At 36.4% G+C, this 17,169-nt stretch overlaps 1 protein-coding gene across 1 annotated transcript in view; it reads left to right on the top strand.

Moving 5' to 3' along the window:
* The window catches only part of LOC122719607 (disintegrin and metalloproteinase domain-containing protein 10-like), a 154,989-nt gene that overhangs the window by 15,085 nt on the left and 122,735 nt on the right, over positions 1-17,169 (top strand). Inside the window, exon 2 of the mRNA XM_043945557.1 lies at positions 12,645-12,798. Coding sequence (XP_043801492.1) covers positions 12,645-12,798 — 154 coding nt within the window. The remainder of the gene's footprint in view (positions 1-12,644; positions 12,799-17,169) is intronic.

Genomic DNA, 17,169 nt, shown 5'->3' with positions numbered 1-17,169 from the left:
AAAATATTTCAGCTAAATTATCATAACTTGATTATTATATTATACGAAGGATTAAAAACACGATAATAATTTAAAAGTTAATTTCGCGTAATCAAAGCGAAAAAGAAATTATTACTGTGTTCTTACACATACACACACACACACAGAAATTTTACATACGATAAAGTCAAGATCTTTTTAGATTAGATAACAAGATAACGAAGATCGAGTGTGCAGCGAGTTTCTGGACAAACTCCAAAAGGAAACGTTCAACGTTTCCCTTAAATGACATTTTTCACTTTCGATGGGAGATTAATACACGTTCGAAGAAATAAAATGATTTTTCACCGTTTCCAAGAGGTAAATACGTGACCAACGAACGGTGGAAGAACAAGAGGGAAAGAGGTAAGCTCGATAGACAGAACGATTGTGGCGTAACGCACTCGTTATCTCGCGTTTTTTTCGCTTTGTCGAGGGCTCTCTCGTCTCCTCATCATCGTCCCTTTCCACCCTCATTCGTAAAATTCGAGGAGAGCGCACAAAGGGAATGAATCGGCAGGAATGGCCGTGAAAAGTGATGGAAATTACAGTATCGATAAGAGAAACAGGGCAAGAAGATACTGGGTTGAAGAGGGAGGGGAGGAGAAAAAAGCTCGGTCGGTGGGATTATTAAAAGTTTCGAGAGGCGGGACGAAACTACTACTCATGTTGTAAATTAGTGACAATTTTTCGACCGTTAGAAATAAAGTCGGTATAGAAAGGGGAAAAGAGAAAAAAGATGAAAAGAGAAGCCCTGAAAAGGCGAAGGATTAAAACAAGAGAGAGAGAGAGAGAGAGAGAGAGAGAGAGAGAGAGAGAGAGAGAGAGAGAGAGAGAGAGAGGATCAGTCGGAACCGTTGGAGGAGAAAATTAGGGAGTGCAAAGCGAAAAAAAAAGAAGAAGAAGAAAAAGAGGAAGGGAAAAGGGGGAGGAAAAACAAAGAGCTCGAGCACCAAGTTGGAATAAGTTGGAATAGCACGAATAGAGTGCGACGAGGAGGTTTCGAAGGAAGGAACGGAGAAAAGAAGAGAAAGAGAATGGAAAAAATACGTAGAGGTAGGAACGTACGTTCGTGGATGGACGAGAATAATGAAAAGAGACAGGCAGTGTGAGGCTCGAGGGGACAGGAGGGGATAATAGATGGGGAGAATAGGAGAAAATCGACGCGTCGTCCTGCAAACATCGACGTTGAAAACAGCGCTTGTTCTGGACCACGTGTAATTGCAACGAGAAAGTGACCTAGCGGAATCGGGGACACGGTACGTGACACACGAAAAATTGGATAATGCGAATTGGCGGTAACAACCGGCCTTGGCTTCGAGGACGAGGCATGAAGGGGCGGTTGCCGAATAAAATTGCCGCCAACGATGTATGTGTGTGTATACGCCCGAGGATAAGCTAGAAATGGAGGGGAAGGTGATCGCGTTGGAGGAAAAACGCCTCTGTTAATGTATATCATTGTTGCTGACGCGGCGTGGTATTATTTTTTCTCGAGTATCTCGTACATTTCGCGAGCGACACGGTTACGAGCAAGTGCGCATGGAAATTGATAATTCATCTTCTTCCTCTTCTCGCTCCCCCTCCTCCTTCGATCTCCTTTCTCTTTCTCGTTTTCGATTCGCGGAACGAAATACACGAATGGCGCGAAAATTGAATCGCTCTTTCATTTTCTTTTTCTTTCTTTTTTTTTTAGCATTGAATCTCGATTAATGAGAGTTGGTTTTTCTGGATGAGAATCGCTTTTGAGCCGAGACGTTAACGCAAAATTTCGTAATAACGCTTCAACAGGGGGCGTTGCCTGGAAATTCTCCCGCAATTGGTTAATGTTCGAGGAAAGAAAAAAAAGAGTCGATAATCCCGGCGAGTTCCAGTCGATGAGGAAACATTTACCTGGGAGACTGTTGTGCACGGATTATTCAGGCCGAGCCTCCTCCGAAGAGAAGGGAGAGAGTTTCGTGCGAGCCGGGTAATTATGGAAAGTTACTGCTCTTTGATCGAAGTGAATCCGTATATTTTATTGACAAACTGGAGGTACTAACTTTTCCATTAGGAGACACTAAGGATTTCCCAACAGGGGAATAAATCTTGCGAGTTGTTCTCCTCTCGGTGTTTGCTCAAAGAGAAGGTACTCTTAAAAATTGCGTTTAATAATGCATATACTTTGCTTAAAGTGGAGATAAAAGGGAAGCAGTTTTCTTTTAAGGAATTGGTATTTAGGAAAGAATTATCGCATTATTTGTCAACGAGGAGTTTATAAATTTGATGGAAAAAGTAATATTATGGAATAGAATGTTTTCCAATATTAATTGCTTTGTTACAAACAAATATTCAAATACAATGTATAGGATGGATCTTAAGAAATTTGCGCGATTCACAAAATTCATTAAAGATATTATAACTTTTGAAATGTAAAATATTACGATTCGAATATAAAATACGCGGTGCAATATGCAATAAGCACAAAGGATAATTTAAATTTTTATACATTATAAAATAGCAAAGAAAGGGAATATTATTTTTCCAAATATTTTCCTAATATTAAGTCTAATATAAAATTTCTTTTGAATTTTTCATTAAAAATTTTCTTACCAAAGATTTTGTATGTTTTATCTGGTTTTATCTATAATGCTTTCAATTACCTTAATATTGTATATCGTAAAATATCTTATTTTAAAAAAATAAGAAGATCGTATCATTTTACGAACGATATTAAAAACTTTATAGATATTACTTTAATAAAATACTTTTATTAATTTTGGTGCCGTGATTCTATGTATCATTGCTCTATGATGAAACGAAACATTACCTAATTGAATTGCTGTTACTAATCACGTCGAGTGCCGGTTAACAGTGACTCCATGGCATTTAGCTTGTTAAATGTATTCGTTATTCATCCTCCATCTATGTATGTGTACAAGAGTTGTCGCACCATTCTCGTTTCGAATCGAGCATATTTGTATTTCCATTTAGTAGAAAATATCTATCTAACTCGTATCAAATATTGATTCAAACTCTGGTCAAAGAATTTATACAATAGCGCGAAGAATTTTTCAAAATCAAAATTTAGATTAGAATTTAATTTAAAGATAGTTTTAACGTTTCATCACGACCGTTATTGTAAGGAATTTTTCACTTTTCTAATAGATTTTCTTTGATTAGAAAATGTTCGATCATCGATGAAAATCGAAACCGCAAGTAAACCCGATATTAACCGATGTGAAATTTATTTAACGTTTCCGATATTTCAACTCGGACGATTCGGAAACTTCGATTAAAGTTTAATTGCTTCGCATCACCGGAAGCGAGCCGCGTTGAAAATGACATTTTCACCGTATCACTTTTGTTTCGCCGTGATAAATAGTACTTTTATAGTCTCTTCGTTTATCGCGCTCGTTTCATTTAATGTTACGTAAAATGCCGTTTTCGTTTCTGATATAAAAAAATGTACATATATATATTGATGGAACGTTTCAAATCGTAGTAACTCGTTACGATTAAAACGATTTACTTTATAAGCTGTAAAGTTTCGAATAAATAAAGGTATCATAGAATGTTCAATTATTCGTGTGCATAACAGGATAGGGATGATTCTTCGACGATAAGGTAAGTATACAAGAAAAGAAAAAATACAATTTTTTTTTCATTTAAAATTTCGTTTTCGAGCGAATCAAGTTTTTGAATATTTTTTAAATATAAATGAAATTGGCTAGTTTCCGATTGGATACGAGTGAATTATAGGTAGAATTAAATTTTATCGTTTAAGTTCTTGCTTTTGAGAGGTCGAAAACGAGATTGAACATTTACGATCAAGAAATTGTACAATTTGTAGATTTTCAAATTTAATTTTCTCCAAAATTAATTTTAATATAGAACAAAATAAAAGATTCTTTTTCGACGTTTTTTAAAATACACTTTCTGTTTTTAGTTATGAAATAAAAATATGCAACAAATTTCCATTCACAAATCTTGCGATAACTTTTTCAAAGATAAAATGAATTTACTGTGATTAAAATAGATAGCCTCAATATCCGATCATAATCGATAACATTGCACGGATCTCACGAAATAATATTTAAGAAAAAAAAAAAAGGGCAGAACTTTTCGCGTATTTAATTTCGTAAATAAATCTACTTACAATATTTCCCAGCATATTTTATATCGTTTTCGAAATTGAATCGAATTCGACAATTGAATCTCGTTCATCAGCTTAAAGGGGACAAGCGAGAGTTTTAATTATGTAGTTGAAATTTTGCGCGAAATTCGAGTAACGAGTGCGTATAAAGCGTGTAAAAATAGGTAGAACGTCGAAACGCGAATGTTCGTTTTCATGTGCCGGGCACACTTCCAATGTACACACGGTTAAACTCCGTTGTGGCTGACCTTTAACGAGTTATTCTACTGCGCCCGATTCAAGTCGCGTCCACCATCGGCGAAACACCACCGGCTACAATTACAATCCGACGGTCGAAATTATAAAATTGAAACGATCAATTTATCGATGCCGCGAGATTGCTCTTCGGTTTCGTCGAATAGAAAGATGCAGTATGCTGACGGTATCGTTTAAACGAGTTTCGTTGCATTCGCAATTTATCAATTTCTCTCTCTTTATTTCCTTTCGCCTGATCGTGGAAAATCTGTTATCTCGATAATGTTGTATCGATTAATCTATAGTTTCGAATGGATATTTAAAGATTGAATATATATATATATATATATTGTTCCTTTCTGAAAATTGTTTGTTTCTGAAAAACAATGAAATAAATAATGATGTAACAGGTGATTCGTGTATAAATATTCTCTCTCTTAATATTATTATTCACACAAGTAAGTAGAAAATACACATATATGTGTATTAATGAATATAAAATTTACTTATTGCAATATACCAATGCATCGGTGAATAATTTTATCACGCAACAATCAAGATACGTTTAAATCGTAATTTAAACGTAAAATAATTACAGTGCCATTTCAAAAAATTGTAATTTTTTTTTAAAGTAAAGTGTGATCACAAATTAACTTAAATATTAAAATACTCCCTTCTCCCTCCCCCAAAAAATTGAAAAAAATTCTTTTCCAATTGTTTCCACAATTGTTTCGAAATTCTCGTGTTTCTCGAGCGATCATGGAAACATAATGGCTTATCAAATTTAAAGACACCAAATTGAATTGATACATTATTCTCTAAATCGCGAGAATTAAACGGGGATTAATATAAGGAGGTAGATCTTATAAAACGGTTGGCGAGAGTATTTCATGAGGGTACTTGCTTGCATATCTCGGCCAAGAATTTGTTGCGTACTTTAATACGTCGTAAACCGAAAGATATCGCGTATCGGAGAAAAGTAATTGCGCCGCTAAATGAAATACAATGCACGCAAACGTTGTGAAAAAGTCGGAAAGCGTAAACTCGTCTTAATTGGTTCAACAAACTGGAAATAACTGGATGTATGAATAAGCGTTAGTATGTAAAATTGTATCATAAAATGAAGAAAAAAAAAAAGGAAGAAACAATTTGTAAGTAAATTAAATTAATCTATCGTAAGATAAAATCAATTTCCAATGGGATAATTCTCTTGAATTAATCCTTTAGAATTGAATTTTTATGCTATCTTTGTTTCAAAGATAAACGTTCTTTTAATATTAATTGAAAAAAAGATTCCAAGTTTAACAAGAGAATAACAATTTCTCTTGAAATTTGAAAAATCTTTTAAAAACACTTTTGAAATTTGATTGGAAAAAGAACATAAAGATTTGAATTAACATTTGTACACCACGATTATTGCTCTATATTTGTTTATTATAATTTTATTAAATTGATTCTTTCTTCGAAATATGTTTTAAGTTAGATTATCTATTGTAAGAAAAGATCATCATTATATTGAACTCATAATTTCATGACAATAAAAAATGTATTTCTCTTCTCTTGAAATGCTCACACGATGCATATAATATTTACATATTCTATTGTAACTTTATTTATTATTTTTTTACAGTATTTGTACCTACCTAAAAAAGCGAAAAATATACTAAGATTTATCGTCTCAGCGTTACAAGTTAAACCAAAAATATATTTAACTTGCAAGATCATAAAAATATAATAAAATAATAAAGTAACAAAGAACGATGTATTCAGTCGTTTCCGTATCAAATGAAATATCGTGCATGAGCTTGTTAGTTCCGAAGGAAGACGTCTGACGTCTTTCACGCTGGTCCAAAATGAAAATTAATTACTAGAAACTGCTCTGAGACGTTAACATCAGCAAGTTAATTACGTGTTTGTATTCGAAATCTCTCGCGATTTTCATCTTTCGAATTTGATTTGCCACATTGAATTTCTTGCCATATTTTTCAAGGTACATTTCGCGTTATATATTTTTTGTCGAAAATATTAAGCTCGGCTTCTCGGCTCTTGCAGTAGGAAATATCGAGAAAAACGCCGTGGGTGGAACTGTTGGTGGTGGAGGAAAGGTAGTCGGCGCGGATTGTAAATCCATCTTGGAAGAGGGATTAAAAGACCAGTTGAATGGACCAGTTTCCATGATTATTTAATTCATCACCAGACCGACTTTTGTGGCGCCATCTTTTAACCCCGGCCTTTCTTACCATTCGCCGCAAAACTTGCTCGTCAAATATTGATGCTGGTCGAAACATTTAAAATTAGTTTTTGCGAATGCTCGTTACTTTAATTATTCGATTATTCAAGTTTTATACGCCGCGGAGAATTAATGGTGTTTATTTAAATATTCGCGATTTCGTTTAAAAAAAAATATCGATACATCGTTTTTTAAGATGATACGTAGATATTATTTAAAGAAATGTTCAAAATGAGATAACAGCATGGAGGAAACAGGATTTTTAGTAATAATTAATATTTTATTCAGAAATAAATTTTCAAGTAGAAATTATAATATAATTTTTATCAGTGTAAAATTATAAAGTTGTCAATTTGCTTCGTGTATAATAAAGTTTCAAGGAACAAAATTTAATTTTCACGTGATACTGAAAAATATTTTAAATTAACACATCGCGTTATAAATGAGTGTCATGCAAAACATTCGGTTACAATATCTCTCCCGTAGAATAAAAATGAACGAATTAAAAGATATTACGAGGAATATTTCTTTAAATTTAAAAAAAATGTTTTTAAATGTTTCTTAACAATCTTTCCAATTCAAATCGTATAACATCATAATAATCACATTTACGGAACATTAGCCATTTATGTTTAAATTATCAAATCGACGCGAAGAAATTTAAATAAACAATTTAATTAAAATTAATCGATGATGAATGCGAGAAGGATGCGTTACGAATCGTATTATGAATAATAGCTTTCGATTTATTCCATTTTGAACGTGTATTACTCTCACTCGCTAATAAATGATCAATCTATTTCAGACTTGTTCCACTCCATCTATAAATATATAAACTCGATTCCTCGTTAAATATTTTATCGGTCACCGAAGATCCGATCAACAGTTTCACACGTGTGAAATTCTCGTGCCCGATCTGGTTGTTCGAAGTACAGAGAGAAAGGGAGAGAGAGAGAGAGAGAGAGAGAGAGAGGTGGCGCGCACGCGTAACGCGCGCGAGAGAGATGGAGAGAGAGACAGAGGAAAAAGGAAGAAAAAGGATAAAGTGGAATGCTTTTTATCCATTTAGTTCCGTGTTAATCCAAAGTCTATAAAACACAGCGATGCTAGATCAGGATCCCATTGCCCTTTGGCTCCCTTTTAACCGTTGTTACCAGCTTATCCTCTTCCAAACTGTCAGCTCGATTGGGAGCCGCTTGGTGTGATACGATCCTGCCTCTGGATAACTACGATAAATCCAACAAAGAATGGCGATTGGAGTGAAAAAATTTGCGGAATTTTATTTCCACATTTTGCCAAAACTATTAAAATTTATTTGATATTAAAATACGTAAAAAGGAATATTTACAACGAAATAAAAAGATAAAACGACACGTAGACACGCCCTTTTCGAATTCTTCGAAATCACAATTTTTCTCACAATTAATAATTCCCTCCGATTCAAATTAACATATTACGCTCTCGAATAAAGGATGAAGCCGCGGATGAAATCAAACTCGAAGAATTTCGAGCGCGTTGACAATCGTGGCGGATAGTTGGAAAACTGTTTCCATCAGAGAGAGAGAGAGAGAGAGGGAACTGTCGACCTGCCCCAAATATATCGTCGCAATGCTCAAGTTTCGATTGCAGTTATCCTCGTCGTCCCCCCTCCCAGAAAATTGCACCCCAAATTCGTCTTAGTTTCCATACACGAATTTCCACCCCTATTTGTCATGCTTGTATCGAGGCTACTTATTTGTACACGTCTCTCCGCATAGTAATCACGGAACGAACCGTTCCACCACCAAAACTCCACCATTCCCGGAAATGATCGATTTCTCGAAAGGTCAGCTCGTTTCGACGAGGCATTAGTCATCGGGTATATGCATACCCTCTCATCCGATGCGCATGACGAAAGTCAATTTACATTTTTTCTCTTTTTTATTTCATTTCACGAACGATTCGATCATTGAATTCCATTCACTTCACTTCAATTTCTCAATCATCTTCTGATTGACTATAATAATAGTTCGTTTCGTGATGAATTTTCAGATTCGTTCGTCTCCAAACACGTCGTATCGTAATTTCGATATATCTCTAAAAATATTTCCATTGCGGTATAATACTCGTTTCGCTCGTTTTACTCTTCGATACGAACGAATCGCCCCCTTCTTTCGTTCGCTTATGACGCTTCATTCCGCGCGAAAGCAATCTTTGCACCTAGAGAATCTGTCTGTCCAGGATACACGTTATATAGATCCGAGGCGAAAAGTTTTAAACTCGCCTTAACGCGGGAAGATGTGATCAAAGGTGATGGGAGGAGAGGGGTCGGTGGCAAACGTCTCTGCGGAACGTTTGATTGTTGGGCGGAATGGAATGGTGGCGGGATTCGATATTACCCCGTCAGAAAAGTAATTTACGGTGTCGTTCGGATTTCATCCGCGATCGTGGTCTTCGAAATCGAAACGATTCATAAAGCGAGATAAAGGTTACTCGGTTTCTCCTCGTAACACGATTTTCTTGCTTTTTCTTTTTCTTTTCTTTTTTTTTTTTTTTTGTTTCTCTTCCTTTCTCTTTTCTTTCCTGTCGTCACGACGGGGGACAACGGTTGTCACGGTTGGTTGTTTTATCAAACTCCTCCCCCCAGCCCTCTTTTATCGGAGTTTCGTTGGCAGGGCGAGGCCCAACTCTCGGGAGCGATGTAATTGGGTTTGAAAGGAAAGAGGATGGAAGTTTGAGACAGTTTCGGCTTGTAAGACAAAGAGGCAAGTTTAAAGCTTCTGCTGAAAGCAGTTTACACGCAGGCCGACCTGTTAAATAGCCTGGTCTCTCAGCCCCCTTCCCAAGATCTCCCTTTCCCCTTTGAGCGATAAACCGTTAAATTTTCACCAACTTGACAAAAGGATAAAGGGATGGTACACATAATTGGTATTCGTATCAGTTATCGAGAATGATTCGTTTCCTTATTCATCTCTCGCTTATTTTTTTCTTCATTGAATTTTAAAAAATGATCTAATACTTTGTACGTAATCTTTCAGTGATTCGTCGTCTTTTATTAAGAATATTTCTAAGATAGCATGAAAATAGTATAAAGATATCTGTACACGAATAAATAACCCACCATTCATCGTCCATTCCTACAAATCAACGAACCAAAATATACAACAAATGATTATTTCAACTATTTCTATCCATAAAGAGGAATTTGGAGAGGAAGCAAGCGATACTTTGCCTTAACAATTAATCCTTTCTATTGATCAATTATGTGTCTCAAAACTCGCAAGGATTCAATTTAATTCAGGCGGCAGAGATTTTCAACGATCGAGTCGTTCCCAATCTCGTCCATCCACCCCAAGTGGCGCGGTATCAGACCGATATTGCGTCGCGAGCTCGACAAAAATAGAGCTGTCGCTATTTCCCCCGTCGTTACCGCCCCTCCCCCCCTCCCATTATCGTAACCGTAACCGTTACTGCACCGAAATCGGGCGAGCATCGAACCAATCCCATTAATGATTCGAGCGGTTCTCGAAAGCGATACGATTTCGATCCGTCGCGTCAATCGGCGCGACGCAATTATGACAGGTGGCCGGTATTGCGTGCGGAGACAGAGAGAGAGAGAGGGGGGAAAAAAATCGGCTCGATAGGCACTTTGGCGGGCACAGATACGGCGAATTTGCCGCGTGCGAACCGTATCGCGTGTCCACGATCGACGCGGCCACTCGGTCGCCGACAGATTTATCCGGAATTCCCGTGTCGGATATCACGCGCGCCATCGAGTGACGCGGTTATCCGGACAACGGTTCTTTCCGTGGCAGGAATGGGGTGGAATTGCGAGGGGCGAAAAAAATGATTGTCGAGGTTATTTATTTTTTTATATATATATATAATTTGTTTCCTTAGTCTTGTTAGTTTACTTGAGTTAAATTAATTTCGATTATTTGATGAATTATACAGAGAATTTATATACGTAGAATAATTCTAATCACTTCGTTTCACGATTCGATTAATGTAGAGTGTTTCGATGATTTTCAAATTCCATCATCAATTCCATATCTCAACGATGCTCGAGCTCTATATAGCTTTTAAAGAGACGTTTAAGAAACAAGTTATATGGCGCAGATACAAAGAAATTGCATCGTTATCGTAGAATTTCGATACGAAAGGAGGGTACAAATTGGCAGCGAAAGCTCGACTCTTCGAAGTGGTGCTCGGCGGAGAACAGCCAATCGAGGTTGATCCACTGGCAAGCAGTGAGGGCGTAATTTCGAACTCGTTTCTGAGAAGCTTGGGAGGAAGAAACGTGAAAGTTGGCTGCGCACAATTTGGTGGGGATCGAAGAAGGGGAGGAAATTTTTTATCGTCATTTAAATATTTAAAGATTGAAGGATCATCGCGAGTGATGAATTGATATGAAACGAGTGACAAAAGTATGAATTAATTCTTCAAATGTATCTTCTCAATCATCACGAGGACAAGTATGAGAAATGTTTGTTAATATTATCAATATTATTAATATAATATTATTATATTATTATAATATTATATTATAATATAATATTATTTCTTTAATTTTTCCGTATTTTTGCCGTATTTTAATTGTTATGTTTAATTGTTTTAATTGTTCATGGACAGAGATATCCGATCGAAATCTCGCATATATAATAACGATTAATTTAAAAATCTTTAAATTAAAAATTGATTACAGATCGAAAGAGAATTGTGACGTGAAAATCATTCACGATATCATAACTGGCTGAAATAATGGAAAATCTCGAGTAAAGTGCCGAGGCAGTTCCGATAGATAGTCGCTTACTACCTAACAAGGGCAAACTTGAAACAAACGGGGGCGGGGGAAATTATATAAGCCGGTAGCCTAATATCGATTCACCGCTATTTTCGAGAATTAATAATTGCCACCTATCGATAAGTATGCGGGGGAGGGGCAACAGCTGCTAGGGCCGATATTGAATTAACAGGGCGCCCGTACGGAAACACAGGCGCAAGAATTCCGTTGGAATATTCGTGGCTTCGATCGATCATGCCAACTTTCCGCGAGAAAAGGGACCCTGGCCTTTGTGGATTCTCTCGACGAATTCGTCATCGTATCGGTGAGAAATAAGTCTGAGAGTTTCCTCTCGGACCGAGCACTCGCACCACCCCCTTCGTGGTTATTATTACGAGGCTGGAATTGATAATATCTGGAGGGAGAGAACGTTACGGCGTTGCGTGCGGTAAATAGATAAATGCACTTGACTCGAAGTGCATGAAACGGGACGGTGAAGATAGGGCGAGGCGAATCGGGAAAATGTATTACCACGGAAATAATTTGCATTTAGATCCCTCGATATTTCAAACGAATGGAGATCGCGTTTTCGCAACTCTTCTGAAAATTTCCTGCCTAGTTCCTTCCGTTATCTCGCGACTATGGAACAGACCTATCGTAAGACGATTCGATACGAATTAACGCGTAGTTTTCTTTTTCTTCTTGGATTGCTTCGTTGTTGGTGATAAAATGTAATTGATAAAGTAACAGGTTTTGTTTTTAACATGGTTGTATATAGTTGTTATAAGTACAAGTTGTTATAAGTGAATTGTAATAAAAAAGGAACGTGAAATTTTCGAACGAGGGAAATTAATTATATACGAGAATTAATAAATTTTCAGAATTAATTTTAAGTTGATAATAGAATTAACGGGAAATTCATTAGTGCACGTATAATACGTAAAGTAATTTCAGATCTTTGATTCGGTGACGTATTCGCGCGAGGTATGCAACATCGAATTAATTAAAAGTGGAATAACAAAAGACAGGGATTGTTGATTATAACAAAATCTTTATTAAGGGAATTCCGATTATTTTCAATTAATCACCTTTTCATTTCTCTCCAATTTTTTTTCCTCAAAAAAAAAAAAAATTCCTCACCAAAATTATATACGTCTGTTGAATTTCCTTCTAATAATCATTACGAGGTGGCGCTTGCACTTACATTTATACAAATTAAACGAGTTTCACGAATTTCGTAATTTAAAACGCTTGTTTCGTGGTTTCAGCGATCACTCAGGGGTCGTACATCAGATACTATACAGCCGTCTGGTACGACACCGCGGCTCTAAAGGAACATCGGAGCAGAAGTCGTCGTGACGCTTCAACTTCCGGCTATCCGGGAGACGCGACGCTGAATCTACGCCTTCACGCTCTCGACAGGTTCGTAAAACCCTCCAACCAACCTACAACCCGCTTTTGCTCTCCCCGAGCGGGGGAGAAAAAGAAATCGAGGCGGTAACGCGGTCAACAGTGGGGTGTGGAGGGGGTGGAAATAGGGGTGAGAGCTTTATCGGAGGAAAATTCTAGTTTCTCGCGGCTGTCAAAGGCGGAATAATCTATGGATGAGCGGCCATTTTAACGGGAGTGGATAACACAGAGGGGGAATATAAATTTTCATTTCGGCTCGGCGTCGACGGACAAACATTGGCCGTGATGTATAAATGATCATGGTGCGCGATGAGCTCGAACCATGATCGGGATTTTTACTAAAAAAAAAAATCCAAAGGATGTTTTGGTTAAATTTTTCCAACGTCGAGAAAAAAATTATTATCTGGAAATGCTTCCTCTTTCGATCATCGTTTGCGTTTACCGAAGAATTATCAGAGATAAATAATAATAGGTAAATTAATATCATAGATATTATTCATCGTTTGAATGATCTTTAATTTTATTTTTTATATATACGATTTATAAAGATTTCCGCAGAAAAATATGATTTGATATAGGATGTGTTGGTAAATTTGCATACCGAATGTGGGACAGAATTTTTTTTTTTTTTCTTTTTTTGAGGCTTCATTTTCGAGAAAATTATATTTGAAAACTCGACAAATTACTCGTAAAATTTGTTAATTTCCAATTCGATACGAGTGTGCAATCAGCAGAAAGTTATTTCATTTTTGAAAATATAACAAAAATTTTTCCATTCGAAAATTTTTTTTTTAAAAATTCGTTGATTACACGTAAATATATCTAATTTATATTATCGACTAACAACTTTCTCGTCCCAGAAATTCAAAAAATTATTCGAAAATTATACGTGGAGCATATATATTTTTTTCTTTACTGTCTAATTTAATATTTTTTTTCAGCTATTTTTCGATATTACTTTATAATATATATAATCACGAAAGAGAACAAAGATTTTAATTAAAAATTATTTTTCCCAAAAATTATTAAATCCAATCAAATGATAAAAGATTTATCGATTACACAATTTAAAACGTTATAAAACGTTTTAAAGAATTTTTCTTTAACGATAATTTTCTTCAATTTTACAAATTTCTAAATTTCCAGATTTCGGGATACGTTCGTGCATTGGATTTTCTTAAAAATGAAAAGAAAAGAAAATAAGAAAATATGATTTCACGTATTTTAATATAATCATCCTCGCGAAACAATTTACTCGAATTCGTTTACCTTTGTTGAAAACGAATTGAAAAGTTTCGCAATTTTCAATACACCATAATACTCACGATGATTTTCTCCTCGTACCTTCGAAATAATAATACAAAGGAAAATGTTAGCTCAGCCCGTCACGATGCAAAGAGGTAATTATATTATGCACGTGAAACCTTCTCGAGGGTGAACACAACTTTCCATACAGTACAGTTCAACCAAAGAAGTCGAATTTTCTTACCAGCCAGCCTGTTTCATTATATTTCGACCGTGCAAATTTACGCGTAATTCAACGCGTCAGCAGTAGAAATGAACATTCTAGGAGAAGTCTCTCGGCTAAATGAAATATCGAGCGAGATACTGAATTATTCAAAAAGAAGGAACGCAGTGGAGATATTTAATGAAAAAAAAAAAAAAAAAAAAAAAAAGGAAAAGAAAAAATAATTGTTCGCATTATTTATATATAATTACATTTCTTACGTATAAAAGAAATTTCAAATTTCAATAGAAACATTAGACAAATTTTTAACGTGTACTCCGAATTATTTTAATAGCTTCGACCAACGTTGTTACATTAACGCGAATCGTGATTAAATAAATTACGATGTAAGGATAAATTGTACGAATCAAACGCAAATTTAAATTATATCGATAAATTAACACCAAGTATAACGATATATTCGATTTATCTAAATCCCTGTACGTATAACAAGGGCATTCGAGATAATTGATCAGAGAAATATAAATAGCCGTATAAAAGAAAAAGAAAAAGAAAAAACTTACACGATTCACCAATTAAGGGAATTATAACATCAAGAGGCGGATAGGAACGTGGAAAATCGATACGAGATACATTATGACGAGATAATCCCTGGAACGAGTTGTATCGTAGTAATGGATGCACGATTATCCCCTTGCGCATTATCCGCATTCGCGCATACACACGTACGACGTACGATCGTCGGCCTTATGCGACGTTGACTCGACACGGTGGCCATATGCTTGGTCGGGCATCGAACACAACCACGTCAGATGCCATCGACACGTACCTCTCTAAATCTCCGCTTCATGCTCGGGAGAGGCTCCAACAACTCTCTGTTTCGCCATCACTGAAACGATTCCTCCTTCGATTCCAGCAATTTCTTCTGGAAGAGGAGAGCGGTGGATTCATTTCTTCACTCCTTCTCTTATCCTTCTCAGTTACGAAACTTGCCTATCCCTTACCTCATCAACCCTTTTCCTCTGCTTCTCCACCACCATTCGTTCCTGTTTATTCGATTTTCCCTCGAATTCCTCATCGTATCGATTTTTTCCACCCTATCTTGGCAACGAATCCGTTCTTCGAATCGCTCCTCGTTAACTTTTGGTCTGGAAAATTAATTAATCGAAAATAACAAATTTTGAATAAAATTGATATTTGAATTGCGACAATTAATTTTTTGTTTATGTAAAAATCATTTAAACATTTCCAAAATATATAATTTATTTCTCGCGTCATTTGTTTGCAAATGAATTTTATTTATTACTCGTTTCCCGTCTAAATCCAAATAAATTTTATTTCCAAGGAAGGGAAAAATTATTACGCAATTCCGTCTGGATCTGATTCGGCGAGAAATTCGTTGCCAAGCTGTCGTCGGCCGCCTCTATCCCAGACTAATTCCCTCGGGCCTCGCTTTTGACTTTTTACCACTTTCACAAGAATAGCAAGAAGTATCTGAGATTTAAAAAAAGAATCTAGAAAAAAAATATATCATAAATAATCCTTCGATGTTAGAAATCGACTTTCACACAGATTCACGCTTCGTTCTCGAATATAGAATGGAATAATCCTTCTCCGATATAGCACAGTTAGCCATGCTAGTTCAAAGTTCAACAAACCATCGAGATTAACCACCAGGGGAACATCTCTCTCTTTCCATCTTCAATCACCTCCTGCTTTAAGAAGAGAGAGCATTTTCTCCCTCTTCGAGGAGATGTTCCCCTTTCCCGATCCGACCTCGTGAAAAACCGAGGGAAATCGCGTGTCTCGCTCGTGGCGTTAAATTCCTGAGCAGTTCCACACACCCCTCCCCCTCCCCCGAGGACTCGCCCGCTTCCGTGGCATTAAATTTTCCCCGAAATACGGACGGCGGGACGCCTAGGGAAAAATAGTGGCGGTGAAATTTATAAATGCGTGTTTCGGTCACGGATAACGCGGGAGAAAGGGGAGGGGGATGGAGAGGGATTCTTTACTTTAGATTCGAGATTTGTCTTCGCTCTTCCTCTTCACTCGATTTCGAACGAAGATTCAAAAGTTGACCCGTTTGATGGTCCATAATTTAAATATCGTCCTTGGGAGGACGATATGAACACGAGGAAATCTCGCGAGGGATGATATTTCATAAGAAGTTTCGTTCGTTTTATTCGAATAAGATCGGGATCTTAGAGAGAGGTGGAGGATTGGTGGATGTTTAGAAGGGCGTGGTAGAAGGCAAAATCGAAAGTTTCCTTTCCGGTTTCGCTCTATAAAACTTGGTTTTTATTGCTTGATTCGGTTATGGAGGCCGAGCAGTTTTACGAGGGGAGAGTATCAAACTCGAGAGAAAACAACTGGAATTCTTCCGGCGTTTCGATAAAGCTAAGTAGAGGATAAATTCGAGGATGGTACGAGCTTCGTATCTCCGTTACCTGTCCTATCGATGGTAATGTATTTCCAGAGATAGTCAAACATGCATCGTTTTCCAATCAAGCAAGGGGAACATCGAACTTCGCGTAAGTGCACCTTATTATTTCTTATTTCAATTGGGCTTCAATTTTTAGAAAGATCTTTTAGGAAAAAAATATTTCTTAATGATGAGATCCATTTGAAAGTGAGAGAAACTCTCGAGAAAATTACTTTCCGCTAATGGACACTGCGTTGAAAGTGAAAGACGCTCTCGTTCCAACTCTCGTTAACAATGTCCATTCCCGAAAAATATTATCCCCTTGTAAAATTTTACTTTCAAATTTTCGATGATTCTTGTCCAGATATTATCAAAAGTTTCTAAGATATTTAACCAGATCGATTTAAATAAATAAAAACACTTTGTATAATTTTCATCTATTATAGAAACAACGTCATATATTCCACCTGATATTCCATATAATTAAGAACAA

Source organism: Apis laboriosa, unplaced genomic scaffold (genome assembly GCF_014066325.1).
Source record: "Apis laboriosa isolate Shangri-la unplaced genomic scaffold, ASM1406632v1 scaffold87_cov151, whole genome shotgun sequence".
In the NCBI taxonomy this organism is placed as follows: Eukaryota; Metazoa; Arthropoda; class Insecta; order Hymenoptera; family Apidae; genus Apis; species Apis laboriosa.
The sequence above is the reverse complement of the archived record's forward strand: the minus strand, read 5'-3'. Positions and strand labels throughout refer to the sequence as shown.